The 17891-nt window shown below is 49.3% G+C and overlaps 1 protein-coding gene across 1 annotated transcript in view; it reads right to left on the reverse strand.

The window, feature by feature from the left end:
* Galnt2 (polypeptide N-acetylgalactosaminyltransferase 2) overlaps positions 1 to 17891 on the reverse strand; it is a 119247-nt gene that overhangs the window by 20660 nt on the left and 80696 nt on the right. Inside the window, exons 4-6 of the mRNA XM_050147004.1 lie at positions 5210 to 5308; positions 4913 to 4980; positions 4641 to 4706 (exon numbers count right to left, since the gene is read on the reverse strand). Of these exons, the coding sequence (XP_050002961.1) occupies positions 4641 to 4706; positions 4913 to 4980; positions 5210 to 5308 (233 nt within the window). The remainder of the gene's footprint in view (positions 1 to 4640; positions 4707 to 4912; positions 4981 to 5209; positions 5309 to 17891) is intronic.

Raw genomic sequence — 17891 nt, forward strand, 5'->3', positions numbered from 1 at the left:
TTATGCTTGTCCCTGGCATCAAAGGCTAATATTCTTCTGGAGAGAAATGAGATGACTCAGAATATCTACAGTGCATCATTCTTATCATCTATCATACAAGGAAACATCAGTCAACAAGAGAAGGAGCAAGAGAATGTGGACCACACCCAAGAGGAAAAAAAACAAGCCTCAAGTGAAATTCACCTTGAGATGACTCAGATGACGGGATTAAAAGATAAAGATCTAAAAATGGCTATGACTATGCTCAGGAACTCATGGGAAATGACGGCTTTAATGAGTGAACAGGTGGGGACTCAGAGAATCGAGAACTGTAGGAAGAGTTAAATGGGTATTTCTCCAACAAAAAACTCACATGGCAGGAGGACTAGGGAACTTGAAGACAGTCAACAGAAATAGATCACCCAGGAAACTGAAGACAAAAACACGAGGAGCAAAAGGCTTGAGTGACTTTGAAAGGACACGAAGCAGTTACGTGCGGCCAGAGTTGAAGAACGGCACCAGAACTGTACCTGAAGGTGTGGTAGCCAACTATTTTCTAAATCTGTGGAAAACATCAACTTATAAAGAAAATGAGGGCTAGGTGGATCAAATGTGACTGCAGAGACACAGACAGATAAAGGCTCAGGAGGGCTGCAGGTGCCAACGACCTGTCACACGGAAGGGATGACAGCATGTATTAGGACAGTGCTCTGGGAGAAAAACAGCTGGACAATGGCTCAGTGGTTCAAAGCATTCTCTGTTCTTTCAGGAGACTGGGGTTCAGTTCCCAGCTTTCAGTTACATGTAACTCCAGTTCTAGGGAGTCCAGTGTCCTCCTCTGGCCTCTGAAGATACACGCACACATACATGCGCGAGCAAACACAAACACACACACATACACACTTTAAAAAAAAAAAGGAAAACAGGGTCTAAAACGTAGACCCTGCAATATTTTAAAGAGCTGAAAGCAAGACTCACGGTCAGGTCAGAACTCTCGGCCGAGAAAATGCCATTTAATAATAAAGGAGAACGATTCTTCGGATAGAGAAGCTGATGGGAAAGTCCTGAAAGGAACCGTCTGGGCTACAGGGCAAACACCACCAACAGCAGTGTGAGTGTGTGGAAGGGAGCAGCAGACTTGTGGCAGAGTCTCGTAGCCCAGCCCACTTTTCTACTCTTTTAACTTCCTTCAACAGTACCTGAGGCTCTGCGGATATGAGGTTTACAACTTACTCGAGAATAGGTGGCAGCGATGGCGCAGGGAACAGGACAGTGGAGGGGAGGCGGACAGACCAGGGCTCTCAGGGATCATGGACAGTGGCACCAACTCCAAGCCTACTGAGCTACAGATCAGCTCCTCGGGACCACATTCTCTGTGCTAATTAAGTGCCATTTGTGCCTGGTTCACAGGTGGGGCTTGAGGTCAACGTGCACACAGCTTTGTCATGCATCGAGCTTCATGTACGCTCTGCTCAGCTGTCAAGCCTACTACCGTTCCACACCGGCCATGATCTGGCTCCCCAAGTCTCACCACCGGAAACAGCACGAAGGACAGCTCTTATTGAGAGCTACCGTTTAGTGTGCTGTTCTGAGTTGGAACAAAGTACTCTGCTCAAGAGATTTATCAATTATTCTTTCTTCCTCTACCCTCCCTACTTCTTTTCTGACCCCTTGGTTGACCTCCTTTTTTAGGTAGGAGAGTGGGAGCAAAAACTGAGCTGGAAACCAGTTATCTGGTAGGTTGTCTGGGGAAGAACTTGGGGATCAGATGCTCTTTGGTTTACCGTAAGCTTGAGCAACTGACTCAAGTCCTGCAGCAACCTGCTCAGGGAGAGGACAACTTCCGTCTGTGTGGGATGGGCTGGTGACCTTGGGTGTGGGGAGCAGTGGGCTCAGTCACTGCACTGATTTCAGTCCAGTGAGCCTTCTGTTGCTTGCCTCTGCGCCTTCCTCATGAGAGCCTTATTTCCTGTGTGTCTGCTGAATGAGCACTTTCTGACTGACGGCAGCATGCATAGAGGCCCTCTTCCACGCACTTACTAAAGTGCTGCCCTGCAATTTCAAACAGGCTGCGTTCTAGGCTCACGTTCATGCTGACCTCCAAAATGAAAATGCAAGCACCCCAAGGGCAGGAGTAATGGCCTTCACATTTCTAACCTTTTGCCCTCTGGTGTCTAGCACAGTATAAAGCATGTATTAAATGTTTAATAAATGCATGATTTTTTAAAAAAGATTCTGGGGGCTGGATGGATGACTTAGTGATTAAGAGCACTTGCTGCCCTTCCAGAGGTCCCAGCACCCACATCAGGCAGCTCACAACCTAGGACCACATCTGTAGCTCCAGGTCCTAGGGATCTGATGCCTTCTTCACCTGCACACATATGACATACCCATCAGACACACATAAATTTTAAAACTGAAAAAAAAAAACCAACTCTTTCTGGACTGGGGAGTTGGCTCAGCAGTTAAGAGCACTGGCTGCTTTCCCAGAGAACCTAGGTTTGATTTGCAGCACCCATATGGTAGCTCACAACTGTAAGTCCAGCTCCAGGGGATCTGACACCCTCTTCTGGACTCTGCAGACACCAGGCTCACATGTGATACATGGATATACATGCATGAAAAACATCCATACACATAAACTGGAACAAAAATCCTTGCATGAACACCTTCCTGCTCTGATGGTATATGGGGACCAGGAGGAGAGAGTCTGCACTGACTCAGGATACAAATGCCACTCCTGGGTTCACATCAGTCTCATGAGGTGGAGTGGCGAAGGCCATCACTCTGACTGCTGGAAACTGGAAGAGGACTAGACAGTCACACCCACGAGTGGCCCTGAGAAGCCTCCTGACTCTCCAGTGAGAAGCCAGTCTTTTCCGTAACTGCCCACATGGTGGAGAGTGGCAGCTGGGGAAGGGCTGGCATCTGCAAAGTCACATCGACATGAAACAACAGCACTCTCCCACTCTCCCCGTCAGCAGGCTGTCAAACTTCGAATCTTGATGTGGGAAGGTCATCTGTCTATCTTTAGCTTTCATTGGTTAATTAATAAAGAAATTGCTTGGCCTGATAGGTCAGAACATAGGTGGGTGGAGTAGACAGAACAGAATGCTGGGAAGAAGGGAAGTGAGGTCAGAGGCTATGGAGCCAGCTGCCAGGTCAGACATGCTGAATCTTTCCCAGTAAGCCACCACCTCGTGGTGCTACACAGATTATTAGAAATGGGTTAATCAAGATGTGAGAATTTAGCCGATAAGAGGCTAGAACTAACGGGCCAGGCAGTGTTTAAAAGAATACAGTTTCCGTGTTATTATTTCCGGGGCTAAGCTAGCCGTGCAGGAGCTGGGCAGGACGAAAAGCAGGCCTGCCTGCAGCGCTATCTACAGAATCTGATTTGTATCACATGCCTGGAATTCAGAGACACTCTGCTCTTGATGGCTAAGCCTTAATGCTTTTTCTAAACCTTTGCAGTCAAGGGGCTGAAGGGACTTGTCTAGCTGCAAGGGAAAGACAGTAGCCTATTATTCCCAATGTGTAAACACAAATACAAATGTGGTTAGAAAATCTGACAGTTAAGCTGTGACTGTCCTTCCTGCATCTGCTGGGACAGGGCTACTGGGTGGCTCTGGTGAGGAAGAGAGACAGACAACGGCTGCTGTTCCCTGAAGTAGTTACACTGGGCCAGGAGAGGCAGGACCTAGAGCCCCAAAAGAAGCTGTACCCGTGTAGAAGGCCACGAAGACTGACTTATTGACTAGAACTTCATGGGAAATTCGAATGTTGCAGATCATAAGCCAAAATTATCTTGGTCCCTCTTGTTTTTATTAAATTTTGATTTTATGTGCCTGGGCATTTGTGGCTGTATATATGCATGTCTGTGTACCATATGCCTACTACCTTAGGAAGCCAGAATAGGATGCTGGATCCCCAGAAACTGGCAGTTACAGATGGCTGTGAGCCGTCACGTGAGTGCTGGGACTTGAACCTGGGTCCTCTGGAAGAGTAATCAGTGCTCTTAACTATGGAGTCATCTCTCCAGCCCCGCTGGCTCTCTGCTCAGTGTCAAGGTGACCAAGCATTCTGGTGACTGCAGATCTTCAGCAGGTCACTACCTACCAACCTCAAAGCCAAGAATGTCATCACAGAGCTGCTCTGTCCCTCTGCTCTGCCGTCACTAGTCCAATTAATGTCCCCACCAATATACTCTGTAAGCACACCAACTTACGACTTTAAGCTCATGACACCTCTTCTACAGCAGATGTCATTCAGAACAATCTAACGCCCTCTGGAGCAAGAACACTAACACAGGAGTTCAGAGTGATAGTCAATCTTGACAGGACTTGGAATCACCACGGAAACACCTCTGGTTGTGTCTGAGGGCAATTTTCTAAGATTAGATCAAAAGTGGGTGGCCCTATCCCATGGGCTGGGTTCTGGCTGCGTAAGGAGAAAGTGGGCTAAACACCAGTGCTCACTCCTCTCTGCTTGCTGTGGGCCCACTGTGACCAGCTGCCTCCATTCTGGCCACCAGGATGACCTGCATCCTTTGGGACCAGGAGCCCAAACAAACCCTTTGTTCCTTGAATTTCACTGATCCCACCAATGAGAAAAACAACTAATACACACCACCTCAAAAGTGCCCCAATAGACTTTCTTACCTTCTCGTCGGTCATTTCTGAGGACCCTCACTTTCTCGATTTTCCCCAATAAGGCCCCGTCCTCAGCTAAGGAAAGAAAAGAGAGAATAGTGAACCTCCAGTCTACACAGGCTGGATGGCCACATATTTGGTCACCTCTCCCCTATGGCCTCTGGAGGACATAACTTCCCTGCCCCAGGTGCCTGCTCCACTCTCTGCTCCATTAGGTCAGCCCTCCCACACAACACCCCAAACCAGGAAGGCAACGCCAGAGGTGGGGCTGTGAAACTCACGGTCATTGCTGTAGTCATCCACCAGGATTATCTCCTTGATGAGATGCGGTGGGCTCCTCTTAAGGACACTGAGAGCAGACAGAGGGACAAAGCCTTGTAAGGGCAGAACTCTGCTTGGAGCCGCCTCTCCCTTGCGGTCCCCAGTCTTGGCTAGAGGAGCCAATCCCCATGCCCCATGCTTGGCAGATGGATGCACTCGTCTGTAGCTCCCGCTGTTTGTGGCTGAGACGCAGCTGCCGTTAGGTACCCCACCCTTCCTGTGAGACCCTGGACCCTGGAGTTATCTGTTGGCCTCACCTGACCACCGTCCGCAGCAAGGCTGACCTGGCTTCATTGTGAAATGTGATCACCACACTGGTAGCTGGCAGGTCCACCCGCCACTGCTTCCGCTGACACCTGAGGAGGAAGAAGAGGATCCTGTGAGCATAGGCACAACTGGCCAGGGCCACCCCGGCTGACAAGCAGAGTGGACTGCCAAGACCTAAGGACCGCGGTGAGTCCAGCAGCTATGGGGGGTTCCGGCACAGATGGGACATATGAAAGCACAAGATACAACCAGATTCTGCTTACAGACAAGGGCATTCTGCAAGCTGTATGAGCTCAGAGCAGGCTTCTAACATGTAAAACGTGTGTTCCAAAGCAGTGAAACCCTCCCACCTCCAGGCAGACGCACCTCAGTCACATGCCTGCCTCAGTTCTCAGCAGCTATCTCTGGGGGACTGGTGCCATTGTTTTTCCTCACCTTGCACGTTGTATGTAACAGGCATGTGCTGTTTGGGGGACTGGCTCTCACAGTAACAGCCTACTGACTGCTATCCTTCACACTGCCTGCCAGGCTTCCTCCTAGTAACCTGGTGGTGAGTGTGCTCGTGGAAACAGGGCTGCCAGGTGGACAGGCACATTAGGGCTACCTCAGGAACAAGGGCATAGGACCTCTTCATTAAACTCTGTGGATGCCAGTTTTAAAGCCACACCTCTTCTGGGCCTTGGCAGAAATGCTCAAGTATCACATGGCCAAAACACTCAGCACGACAGGACCCAGCTCAGCAGAACCCACACGAGGACTCCTTTCAGGCCCATCTGGGGATGCCAGCACAGAGCAGTGTCCCAGAGTCTCCACACAGTCATCTGGGAGGATGGGGGACTTGTCAGAGCCCCAGGAAAACTGTTAGGTATGTCTGAGTGCAGCCAGAGTCCTGAGTCACCAAATGGTGCTGCCACTGACTCCAGACTAGTGGGAGCCCAGCCGTGCAGCAGGGTTAAGGGGTGTACTGAATTGAGGGGGGCAACTGTGAACCCCAAGGGGATCCAGTCCCTGCCCCAGGCTCCTCCATGTCCATTCTTGTCATCTCTTCGGGTGACAGAGTCTTCCACAGCCCCACTCATGGAAGACTCAGTCTACCTGGCAGCTTCATCATCAGTTCCCATGAGTATGTCTCTTGAATGGAAGTGGGAGGAGGAGATGGACTTTAGAGCCCTGGAGCTAAGCCACGGCTTAGCACTCAGCTGCTGAGCAATGGAACGTTGGAGGGCAGCACTAGGGCATGTGTGCTCCCCCCAGGTTTCACACATGAGCTCAGACCCCTCCCTCAGGTCTCACAACACGAGCTCAGACCCCTCCCCCAGGTTTCAATACAAGCTCAGACCCACAGATTCTGAGCAGAAGCAAGGGAAGCAGCGTAATTAGAAGGCAATTAGGCTAGGATTGCAGAAGGGGCGTCTTTGGCTAATTTTAGTCATTATAGTAAGTTCCTTTTAATTAATCATCAAAAAATGTGTAACAGTTGTTTTGGGGGCTGGGGGAACGAATTCCACAGTTAGTATCTGGTCTCACTGTAAGTGAGCCTTCATGGACAGGCAAACTGATAAAAATTAGCAGAAACTTATATTACAGAATCTGCAAAGCTTCAACTGTAAACAAATTACCAGATGATGTCACTGTCAAGAAGTCAACCTGGAATGCTACAGGAGGGAGGACTCCATGATTTGGGGCCACATCACCCCCTGCAGCCAGGTCTCCACTTGCACCAGCAGGAGACTGAGCCAGCGGATAGCAGTAGGGCTCACAGGGCTGGCTGGGAATGCGGAAACACGGGGCAGGGGACAGCATTCTTCATTCTCAAACTGCTGGATTTGAGGCCCAACCAATCAGGCCCGGTTCTCTCATTTCCCCTTTCTCTGCAGGAAGCTCATCTTCCAGGAGCTTTTGGAAGTCTCCTGGGCTCTGAGCATTTTCTGGGAGAAGCAGGCTGCTGCTTCCCACCGCTTTATTAAAACTCCTCTACATATTCATAAGGCTCTGGGCCTTGGTAGTCATGAGGCTTCAAGCAGGATCCCATCCTAAGGCAGAGGAGTAACAGGCAGGAACTGAAGGATCTCACACCCCATGGGTTGGAGTGTGTGCATGAATTCAGATAAGCCTCACAGTCAACCAAGATAGGGCCCCAGGGGAATCTCTTTAAAAAGAAAAGCAACGCTTCCTGCTGTAAAGAGTCCTCTAGGCCTGTCAGCCAGTCCTTGCTGCTCCAGAGGCACTGGGGAATGGGAGGCAGCGGGAAAGAGTCAGCTGTAGGGTGCTTCCTCTGTCCTGTGAGGACTGAGCAGCCGACAGCAAGAGGAGGGCTGCAGCTGGGTTCTCTTCCAGAGCCACACCACTAGCAGCCCGCCTGGGACCCTAGCTCACTTGAGGCTTCAAAGACTTGGTGTGACATAGTCATTGTCGAAGCTTCCTGTCCTTTAAATGGTGACTTGACAAACCAGATACATACAGAGAAAACACGCACACACACGTGCGCACGATCAACACTAAATAGATTCAGTAGGTTGTATTTATAAATATTCAAGAAACAGTAACAATAATAATTAAAGAGAAACAAGCCATGAATTTGAGAAGGGAATAGTGGAGGGGCTGGGGAAAACTACATAAATACAGTCTACATATATGAATTAAAAAAGTAAAATTAAAAGATTTTTAAAAACCCATAGTCTAGCTAGAAAGAGGCCAAGAAGAATCCTGCTTCTCCTGAACATGACACACCTTTGCAAACACTGGGTCTTCCCCCATCTCTGCTTTATTTTTTCCTGGAGCAAATCAAAGCTATGGTTGACTCTCAGGGACAGACCAATGCTACATTCACAGACTGAATGATCCTAAATACTGTTGGAACATTTGTAAAGATTAATGTGCGTCACGGTGACCAGACCTTGATATGGTGGCCTTGCTGATCCTGGCATTATCCATGGGTATCACAAGGGTGACGCTGAGGACACACAGTATGCCTAAGGTGAGGGCCAAATTCTGGCTACAGTAAGGTCACCAGGGTGATGTGGGTCCCTGGATCTCTTGGCAGGCAACCTCACCTCACATGACATCAAGACATCCACAGTGTAGTGCACTGACTAATGTAGAGACAAAAACAAGCAAGCAGGCCTTCACTTGTAGTCATGTCTTAACAGTCTGCAATGCTGCCATCTAGTTCAGAATTTCAAATGAAACGGCAGGTGACAGGCAATAGTAGCCATTCCTTTGTGCCCCTTTCAGCCTCAATCCCATTGTCAGGGGAGGAACCGCTACCCCAGATTTGTGGCTCAGTCATCCCGAGGTATGTTTTCAATAAGTCACACACGACAGACAGACATACCTGCTCTTGAACAACACAGCATCTCCATGGGCCTAGAGCTGATTTGGAGGACAACAGAATTACTGCTCACCTGGGCGTTCAGCTTGGCCACAAAACCCTGCTTGTTCCTACTCTTCAGCAGGGACACTCAGTCACTCCATGCTGCTCACGCGGTGGAGACACCAAGTGACAGCTAAGCCGTGCCCCATTCCTGTTTCACTCCATTGCGAACCTAAGGTCACATGGCCTTCTATTTCTTGAGTGGTTTTGGTAATAACATTTTCCTAGAAAATTACTCATTCCCTTTAAAAGTTTCAAATTTCTTAGCATAATCGTATACTTGCCATTTTCTTGTGATTTCAGCTATTCTTCAGCACGTATTATCTACTATCTGACCATGCTTTCTGTGTCTGTTAACAGCTACCCCTGGAGATGGAGCTGGGGATGAACTGCACACCGTCCTCTGTGCTGGTTCACTTTCCTGGTGTGCTCACCTTTCCTCCCCGCCTCCCTTCCTCGGTTACAGGCTGCCCCAGCTAAGAAACAAAGCTGATTTGGACTGATTCGGTCCTCACTTGGAAACATGGTAAGTTCTGTTCTGGCCAAGAGCAGTTAGGGGTAGGGGCACCACCTGGCTCTATAAAGATACTACAGAGGTGTTTGCTCTATCCTGAGCAGAGGTCTGCTCCTGCAGCCCCATGGCTGCTCTCACTGCTGCCGTTCCCACTCACTCAGCCCTTGTACGCACCTGAGTCTCCACAACACGCTAACAGCCAAAAGTCTTGAAAATCAGAGGAACTGGAAATAGATCCTCTTTCTCAGCTGGTGTATGGAAATGCAGGAAGGCTGTTGCCACCCTGACATGGGGATGCCGACCGCGAGCAGAGCCAGTGGCACACTGGAGGTCTGAATGCCTCTGTCCTTCCGCTGTGCTTGCCCACAGAAAATACTGGTCAGTTCCTCAGTCAGGGGAAGACAGCTCTGTCATCTCAGTGTCTGCCATGGCAATTGCTACAACGTTCCCCAGAGTATCTGGAACAGCATTGTCTACCTGCTGTGTGGTTAGGGCTCTTGCCAAGCCATAGCTGACCACTCATATGGGGCTGGCACAGGGCAGGCAGCTGCTGGAAGACTACAGACTGCTGACCACTACAAAGCCTGAGCTGAGCTGGCTGGGAGGGGGGGGTCAGCAGGTCACCAGACTCATGCATGGGGCTTAGTAAGATGCAGGTGCCTGGCGCTGTAAGTCCCTTGACCTAACAAGCAGACCAGGCAAAAACAAACAAACAAACAAACAAACAAACAAAAAAACAAAACCCAGGTTAAGCTGAAACATTTAGATTCATTTAAAAATATTTCTTTTTTTAAGTTTTCATATATACATGTATTTGTGTTAAGCCTATTTCCCACATACCCTCTTCCTTCCCAAGAGTCTCCTTTGCTCTAACCTAAACAATTTTATTTCTACTTTTATGCCATACATATATGATTTTATGCATTTATATAAAAATTTAGGACCTGCAAGTGACAGGAAACATGGGATGTCTTTCTGAGATAATACGATTATCCCACATTGCATCCATTTTCCTGCAGAAGGCATGACTTTGTTCCTTCTCTATGGCTGAAAACAATCCCAGTTTCCTTGTCTTTCCCCATGCTGGTGGCAGCTGGGTTGCTCTGACTAGCGCTGCAGAGACACCTGTGTGCAAGTGTCTGCCTGTGTGATCTTGACTTGGATATCCTCTAGGTAAATCCCCAGTGGTGGAGTGGCCGGGTCATCAGAACCTCATCTCTGGGTTTCTGTGAGAACTCCACACTGACTTCCTTTTATGAGACATGGGAGATGCTGTTCATGGCAGCATGTTCTGCCGTCCCTTCCCTGACCACAGTCACAGCACAGAGCAGACCCAGCCACCATGGTAAGCTGGAAATGGTCCCACCCCATCCCTACCTGGGCCAGATGCATGTCTCTAGCTCTTTCCTCTGCCTCTCAAAACAATACAGGCGGTTGCTATGGAATCTTCTAGAAGCCTGGGTGAGTGAACAATTGGATAACTTGTGAAGTAGAAATGGAAGCAGAAGAGGAAAAACAGCTAAAAGAACAAACTAGCTGTTATATAATGTTTGCTTAATCAAAATGCTCGTAGTGACCCTCCCAACAGTAGGGGCGGGACATCCAGCCACCAGCTGGCTCCCAGCTAGTCCTGATATCTACCCAGACTGTTCTGAGTCTTCTAGCACCAGAGAGCCAAACCTAAAATATTTAATGACCTTTTCAGGCTGCTCTGGAATTAAGCTTCTTAAGGTCTGGCTGCCAGCAGGTCTGACAAGCCCCATTCACCCTGGGTTTGTCTCATGTCACCATTTCTCACGTCCTGTAGCCCGGCACCACACACTGCAAACATATTAAGAGCCAAGTTCAAAAGCACACTAATCATCCCATGACACAAGACACAGTCTATCTACTGGCTGCTCTGCCTCTGAAAGCTTCCCACCCTTTGGGAAGTCAAGGGTCTAAGAGGAAAGTGCACGCGCACACGGACACCCCACCAGGGCTGGTAGACCTGCTGAGGGTGTATGAGGAAAGCAGGCACGCACGTGCGCACACATACGTGCACACCCCAGGGCCAGCAGACCTGCTAGCTCTCTACACACTGGACAGCTGTGAGGTTATATTCTGCTCACGGAAGACAGTGTGCACCTGCAGAGCCTCAAGCGATGCTCTCAGCAAGCTGAGCTGTCGTGTGAGGGAGGGAGGCTCTTTCATAGGGCCATCACTCACACTCTCTCCATTGGCTCATGATTTCCAGACACTAAAGAAACAAAAAATTTTCAGGTGGTGGCGCACGCCTTTAATCCCAGCACTCGAAAGGCAGAGGCAGGCGGATCTCTGGGAGTTCGAGGCCAGCCTGGTCTACAAGAGCTAGTTCCAGGACAGGCACCAAAAACTACAGAGAAACCCTGTCTTGAAAAACCAAAAAAAAAAAATTTTTTTTTTCAAAAGAGTTAAAAACTATTGGACGCTGAGCAAGCAGCAGCCTTGGATCTTCCTTAATCTTAGCACAGCTCATAGCAGTGAGCACTTGCCCTTAGGGCTGGAGTCACTTCTGAGAGTCAAAGCAAGAACTATCCTTTTAACTCATTCCTCCTGATGGCAGGGGCCTCTCCCAGAAGCTCAACTGCTGAGCAGCTGGGAGGAACCACAGTCCATCCCTTCCCCTTGCTTGGCCAGATGCCCACTGTGGTCCTCAGCTGTAGACGCCTTCTAACTCCAGCGTCCTATGTGGGACAACCCAGGTCTGGTTCCCACAGAGCCAGCCATGCCTCCATTTGCTCTACTCCTAAGTGCCAAGGCAACCTTCCCAGGGACTGTTGGGGTGAGCCGCTTACTTTCCCTCCTATGCCGAGCTCCTCCAGGCCAAATGCCAGTGTCTCATGGCAGTGGAAGTTATTCTCCCTATATGGAGCTGCCGATGGGCAAGACTATGACTTCTGCACAGCAAGTGGTCTGGGAATTGCCTAACCACAGATGCCTTCAATGTTCTGTGTTTTGTCACTTTTGGCAAACAGATCAGCTGGCAACTGCAGGCTGTGCTGGTCCCTGTGTTCTCAAAGTGAAGGACGACTAATAGGCGTGTAATTGCTGGGTATGTGGAGGTGGTCGTGAACCTCCATTCGGTGGACAGGACAGCATCACTGCCCATCTCTCCAAGCGCTGTGGCCTGCTGAGCTCTCTTAACCCACTCACGGTGAGTCCACAACCTTTCTTCCGAGGCTTGGGGAAGAACAACCTCCCTCTGACGACAAAATGTCAATCATGATGACAATGACTGGCCCTGGGCCCCGAGACATCAAGAGTTGCTGTGCTTCAGTCCAGCCTTCACCCGTGACACTGGGGGCCTCTGTGTATCTGCAGGCAAGTATGCCTGTCCAGCAGGACAGACTCATCCCTGTCACCCTCTTCTTGTGGACTCTGGTTTGGGAGGGTGAGCCTCTATCAAAGACAAGTTCACTTGCTTCCTGGGTCATGAGTAGCCATGCTGGCATCTCGGCCAAGGACAATGGCAGCAAGTCCTGGAGGTTCCTGGGACAGATCAGCTTCTGAATCAGAGGAGAGAGCCACTGAAGAAAAGCCCGCTTCCACCCCTCTGTGGCTGGTCTGGAAACAATCAAGACGCATGGAGCTGTGGCAGCCTTCCTGCACAGGCAAAGATGACGAGGCAGAAAACCAAAAGGTTGAGGCAGGGCTGAGGAAAGCTGAAGTGCTCCCAGCCCGAGACTCAGTCTCAGATGGCCACTTCCAGATTCCTTGCTCAACAGTGTCCCCATACCATAAATTCCTGCCGTAGGAATGCTCCAGGCCTCCCTGACAGCCTTCACCAGGGAAGAGTGACACAGTGTGACAAGGCACACCTACATTCCAGGAAAACCACAGCTTCCGTGGATCTGTGCACTGTGAACTTAAGTGTTTCCAGGAAGCAGGGGAAAGCTGTCCCTGGGAAGGCAAAGGCTCCAGAAGCATATCAGTGATGGGACCAAGATCCTACAAACCCACAAGAAGCTCCAGCCGAAACCAGATAGAGACCTTGGGTCATAAGCCAGGGAGATGACTCATACAAAGGCACTGACCACCAAGCCTGACAAACAGAGTTCAATTCCTGGGACCCATACAGCAGCAGGAGAGAACCAAGTCCTGCAAGCTGTCCTCTGACTTCTACACATGCATCATTGTGCGCATGCATGCACACACATGCGCGCGCTCGTACACGCACACAAGTAAAACATTAAAAAATTGAAAGATGTAATAAAGTAAGTTGGGGTACACCACAGGAGGAAGCATAAAACTACCTCACACCAGTGCAGATTTCCTGTGTGTACAGACACTGTGCAAATCAATATTTAAATCGTGTGTGTGTGTGCAGTGCCTTCAGAGGTCAGGAGAGGGCATCAGATCTCCTGGAGCTAGAGTAACAGGCCTTTGTGAGGCACCTGATGTGGATGATGGGCACTGAACTCGGGTCGTCTGCAAGAGACATCTGTGAAAGGTGACTATGAGCACTGGCTGCTTTTCCAGGTGAGTAAGGTTCAATTCCTAGCACTCACACGGTGGCTCACAACCCCCTGGAGCTCCAGGGTATCTGAATGCTGGGCCTCCAGCAGCATTGCTCTTAGAGTGGTGCAAAGATACACATGCAGGCAAAACACCCATACACACAAAAATGCCCCCCCAAAAACTTAAGATAATTATAATAATTGATCTAATCCCAGATATCAAATAAAACAAAACGTGGATGGGCCAGAGAAAAGCATATGTGCTCCTTGTTAAGAGGAGGCATGGCTTTAGTCTCAGCATTACACCAATGCTTGTCTAATTACGACTTTTGCTAAAAATGGCAACTAATTGAGTTACAAGTAGAAAAGAAAACTTTGTTAACCAATTAGAGGGGAAGATAAAGCAAAGACTAGCAAGTGAAGCAAAACCGTACCTGCATTAGAGCAGGCCACTGAACTGGCAAGAAAGCTGGTGGGGGAAGGGGCGGAGAAGGAGGCCGGAGCCTGGTGTCCTGCCTACTTTTCCACAATGGCTGCCTTCTGTCATGAGCTAAACCAGCACAAGGTTCTCAGAGGCTGAGTGGCATCCCCACCATGCTTTTGGACTGGCAGTCTCCAAAGCCATGAACCAAATAAAATTTACCTTCACCTCAGAATTTATTCAGTCTTTGGTACTCTGCTACAGGAGCAGAAAAAGGACCAAGATACAAATTCAAGGTAAACTGGCCCTCGGAAGTGAAGGATAACAGAAGACCTACTACATAGCAAGAATAAATGGCAGGGCCTGTGAGACACACCGCTGTCTCCACTGCTGAAGAGGCTGAGGCAGAAGACTGGCAAACTAAAGGTCTGCCTGGGCCACAGAATGGGAAATCTAATGGACTCTGTTTCAAAAGTAAACCAAGTCTGGGATGGAGTTCAGCGGTAGAGGGCTTGCCTAGCAAGAGCAAGCCCTGGCTCAACCCCTAGTCCAGGGCAAAACAAAATAAAGAAAAGTAAAACAGCCTATGAGTGCCATGCAGGCTAAACCATGTGCAGAATGAGAACGTTACAGGGGTGATTTATGTTGACAACGGAATAACCCAGGAACATACCCTCCCACCGGCCAGCCTACGACACTGCAGAGGCCTGTGACGGTGGAGGGAACATAGACTGTCAGGGGACCCAGGTTTCCAACATGGCAGTCAGGCTGTGGCACTCAAACAATTCTGTGTACTTTAAACCGTGTTCAACATACCTAGAAAATGTATAGAGGAAGGGAGAGGGAGGCCCGGAGTATGGCGCAGTCAGCAAAGTTTCTACATAAACATAAAAAACTGAGTCTTCGCCCTGGGAAAAGTCAGGAGCAGGAAATCCCAGCACTGGAGGAGAGAGGGTGGAGACAGGCAGATGGTGGAGCTCACTAGCCGCTAGCCCAACCAACTCAATGAGCTAACTCCAGATTAAGTGAGAGACCCTGTCCCAAAAAATGAAGAGGAGAACAGTTAAGGAAGATACCCTACCTCTGGCTGCTACAAATTGAACACACACGGTGAGGACATGAAGACATGGCCCCTATATGCAGGCATGTTCATGCTGCCCCCACCTGCTTAGCTAGAGGTGTGTGATCTCTCTGATTCTCAGTTTTCTCCCTGACTTGATGCGGGAACAATAATGAACACACCTGCCTCTAAGATCACTGTGGGAACCAGGTGAGAAATGTGAGACAGCCAGATGACGATGCTAAGGCCCCAGCACCAAGCAGGAACATAAGATCATGAAGCATGAGATCTGCTTCCTGAGTAATAAGATGAAGAAAAGACTGACAGCTTCAGTTTAAACTGACAGGAAGAGAAGTCATGCAGTTGTGAAACTGTTGCCGAAACACACACTGGCTTAAAAAAAGAAACTCAAAGCAGAGCTGCAGACAAGTGGGAAATAACAATATTTTAGCTATTTTAAAGGAGTCTTAAAAATAACTGGAACGATAACACTGCTCGGAGTGGTAGAAAGGAGAGAGCACTAAAAGGCTGGCGGACCCCAGTGCACCGGGTTATGGAACCCCTCCCATGGAGAAGTGAACAAACACCCATTCACCCCAGCTAGGGCATCCATGACGGACCAAATGTAGAACTGGTGAGTCAGGGCTAAGTTACAGGAGTGTGGGCAGCTCTAACTGAAGAGCTCTCCTCCCAGGGACTACTGAAGGCCTGGTCCTGTGACGGTCTTGGAGTCCCCACAGCTGCTGTGATTTCAAGATGACAATGGTCATGTGAGGACCAGTTCTGTCGGGCACACACAAACACTAGAGTGCACATGTGAAGTAGAACCTGCACGGAACCCAGAGGTGTGAGCAGGGCTTCCCCTTCCACTGTGGGCAAATCTGACGCAAATGTGAGCTTGGTTCTCCAGGATGAGAGAGAGGGAAGAGAGAGAAGACACACTTCTACACCTGGTGAGAGACAGAGGTTTCCTGGCTGCTAGAGACCTCAGTGCAGGCACGTATAGCACTGTCAGGAGGGGTTACAGTCTTCTGGGAGGACAAAATCTCCAGAGCTATTCATGTAAAACAGAAAAGTTCACCATATGCCAACCTCCATGGGCAATCCTTTCGAATGCATCAAAGGATTAGCACGATTAAAACAGCCACAGGTGTGGGTGGCATTCGTAGGTGGAGTGTAAGAAAACAAATCCTTTGCAAAGAATCTTCTGAAAGCACCTAAAGGGGTGGATGCCTTTGTCCTGCATTCACGGCACAGAGTTTATCAACACCATGAAACTGAAGAGAAAGAAGGCAAGGACACTGGCCCCAGAAAGTCTGAATTAGGGACCTAACTCAAACTCAAAGCAGCAGTCTTAATCAGCATAGAGAGAATAAATGCTGGGACCTTGTCAGAACCAAGCAACACACTGCCCTTTCAAATTATATCTTCTTTTGAATCAGTGAGCAAAGGACATTATTAAAAAATACTCAGCCCACATAGTCAGCACTGCAAACAGAAAGGGACATCACAGTCCACCCAGAGAGCCACAAAGCCACAAAAGCTGCAGCTATGAAGACCCCAGAAATCACTTCCCACATGAGGCCCAGAACGACGAGCAACACGGGGATGGGGACAAGTCCGGAGGGATGTTCTTAAGAGACGGCGAGTACTTCTTAGCTTTCTGATGTGGTTTCCTTTTGCTTTTTAAAAACACAACAGATGTACCTACTTAAAAAAAAAAAAAAGATCTCAAAATAATAATTTAAAAAGCAGTCTAGGAAAACGGGAGTATTTAAAGAAAGGAGGACGAGGGGAGGTTGCAGCACAAGGCTTTTCCACACGAGATGTAACAGAATAAGTTCATATCTGCCCGAGACAAGGTCCCCGGCAATGGGGGCCAGCAGCACCCTTGTCACCAGCATTGTCCTTGCTGTCAGCTAACCGTGATTTCCATGGACTGGCACTGCTAAGGCCAAGCATGACAGGGTGCAGACCCTCAGGTGAGGACACCGCTGTGTGCAAACCTCCAGGGGGCATACCATGACAGAGGAACTAGAGTCCTGGGTGGCGGAGGCACTTTGCTAGTGGCCAGAACAAAGAAACAGGCCGTTATAGCAGGTAGCTATCAAGGAAGACCTCAAAGTGGCCTCCAAACCACAGACTTTCCACCATCCCTTAGAGATGACGTTGGCTGTTCTGTGTAAACCAGAGAGATCCTTTTCTCACTAACCCAATAAAAACTCACTATTCCTTCTCTTCTCTTACAACATCATAACATAAAGAAGACATGGGTAACACTATCATATTTGGTAGTATGCATGAGAAGGGCCTGGAATGCTGGGGGAAGCCCTGTGTGCATAAGCAGTGTGAGCCCCATGTGTGTGTCTGCTCTGTACGACCTGCCCCACGCCAGAGACATCAGCCCTGAGAGAAAGAAGCAGGTGCATGGGCAGGCCCGGGCACCACTGCTCTTGCCAGGCATTATTCCACAGGAAATGATGTCCACTCTACCTCCTGCTTCCCTCTGCTGGCGCACACAGCATCCAAAGTGCCATGCTTGGAGCAGAAACCAGCTCTCCAGACAGCAGACCCACGTGTCCTGATCTTGTGATCCTCTGGAATGGAGAGGTAGACACTCCTACTCCTGGCAGGCACCCAACATTCTGTGACTGTGGCACAAATGGGCCTAGACGGGCAGGCAAGCCAGCACCCTCACAACGTGCCCTGTGCCCATGGCACGTGTGTATGCAGGCACACACGCATGTTCACATGTATACACACATACGTTCCAGCTTCCTGCATGAAGTTAAGGTAAATGGCTGTTATTGTATTAGACTGAAGTGG

The sequence above is a fragment of the Alexandromys fortis genome, unplaced genomic scaffold, assembly GCF_014885135.2.
Source record: "Alexandromys fortis isolate MF-2015 unplaced genomic scaffold, M_Fortis_MF-2015_v1.1 scaffold_12, whole genome shotgun sequence".
Classification (NCBI taxonomy): domain Eukaryota; kingdom Metazoa; phylum Chordata; class Mammalia; order Rodentia; family Cricetidae; genus Alexandromys; species Alexandromys fortis.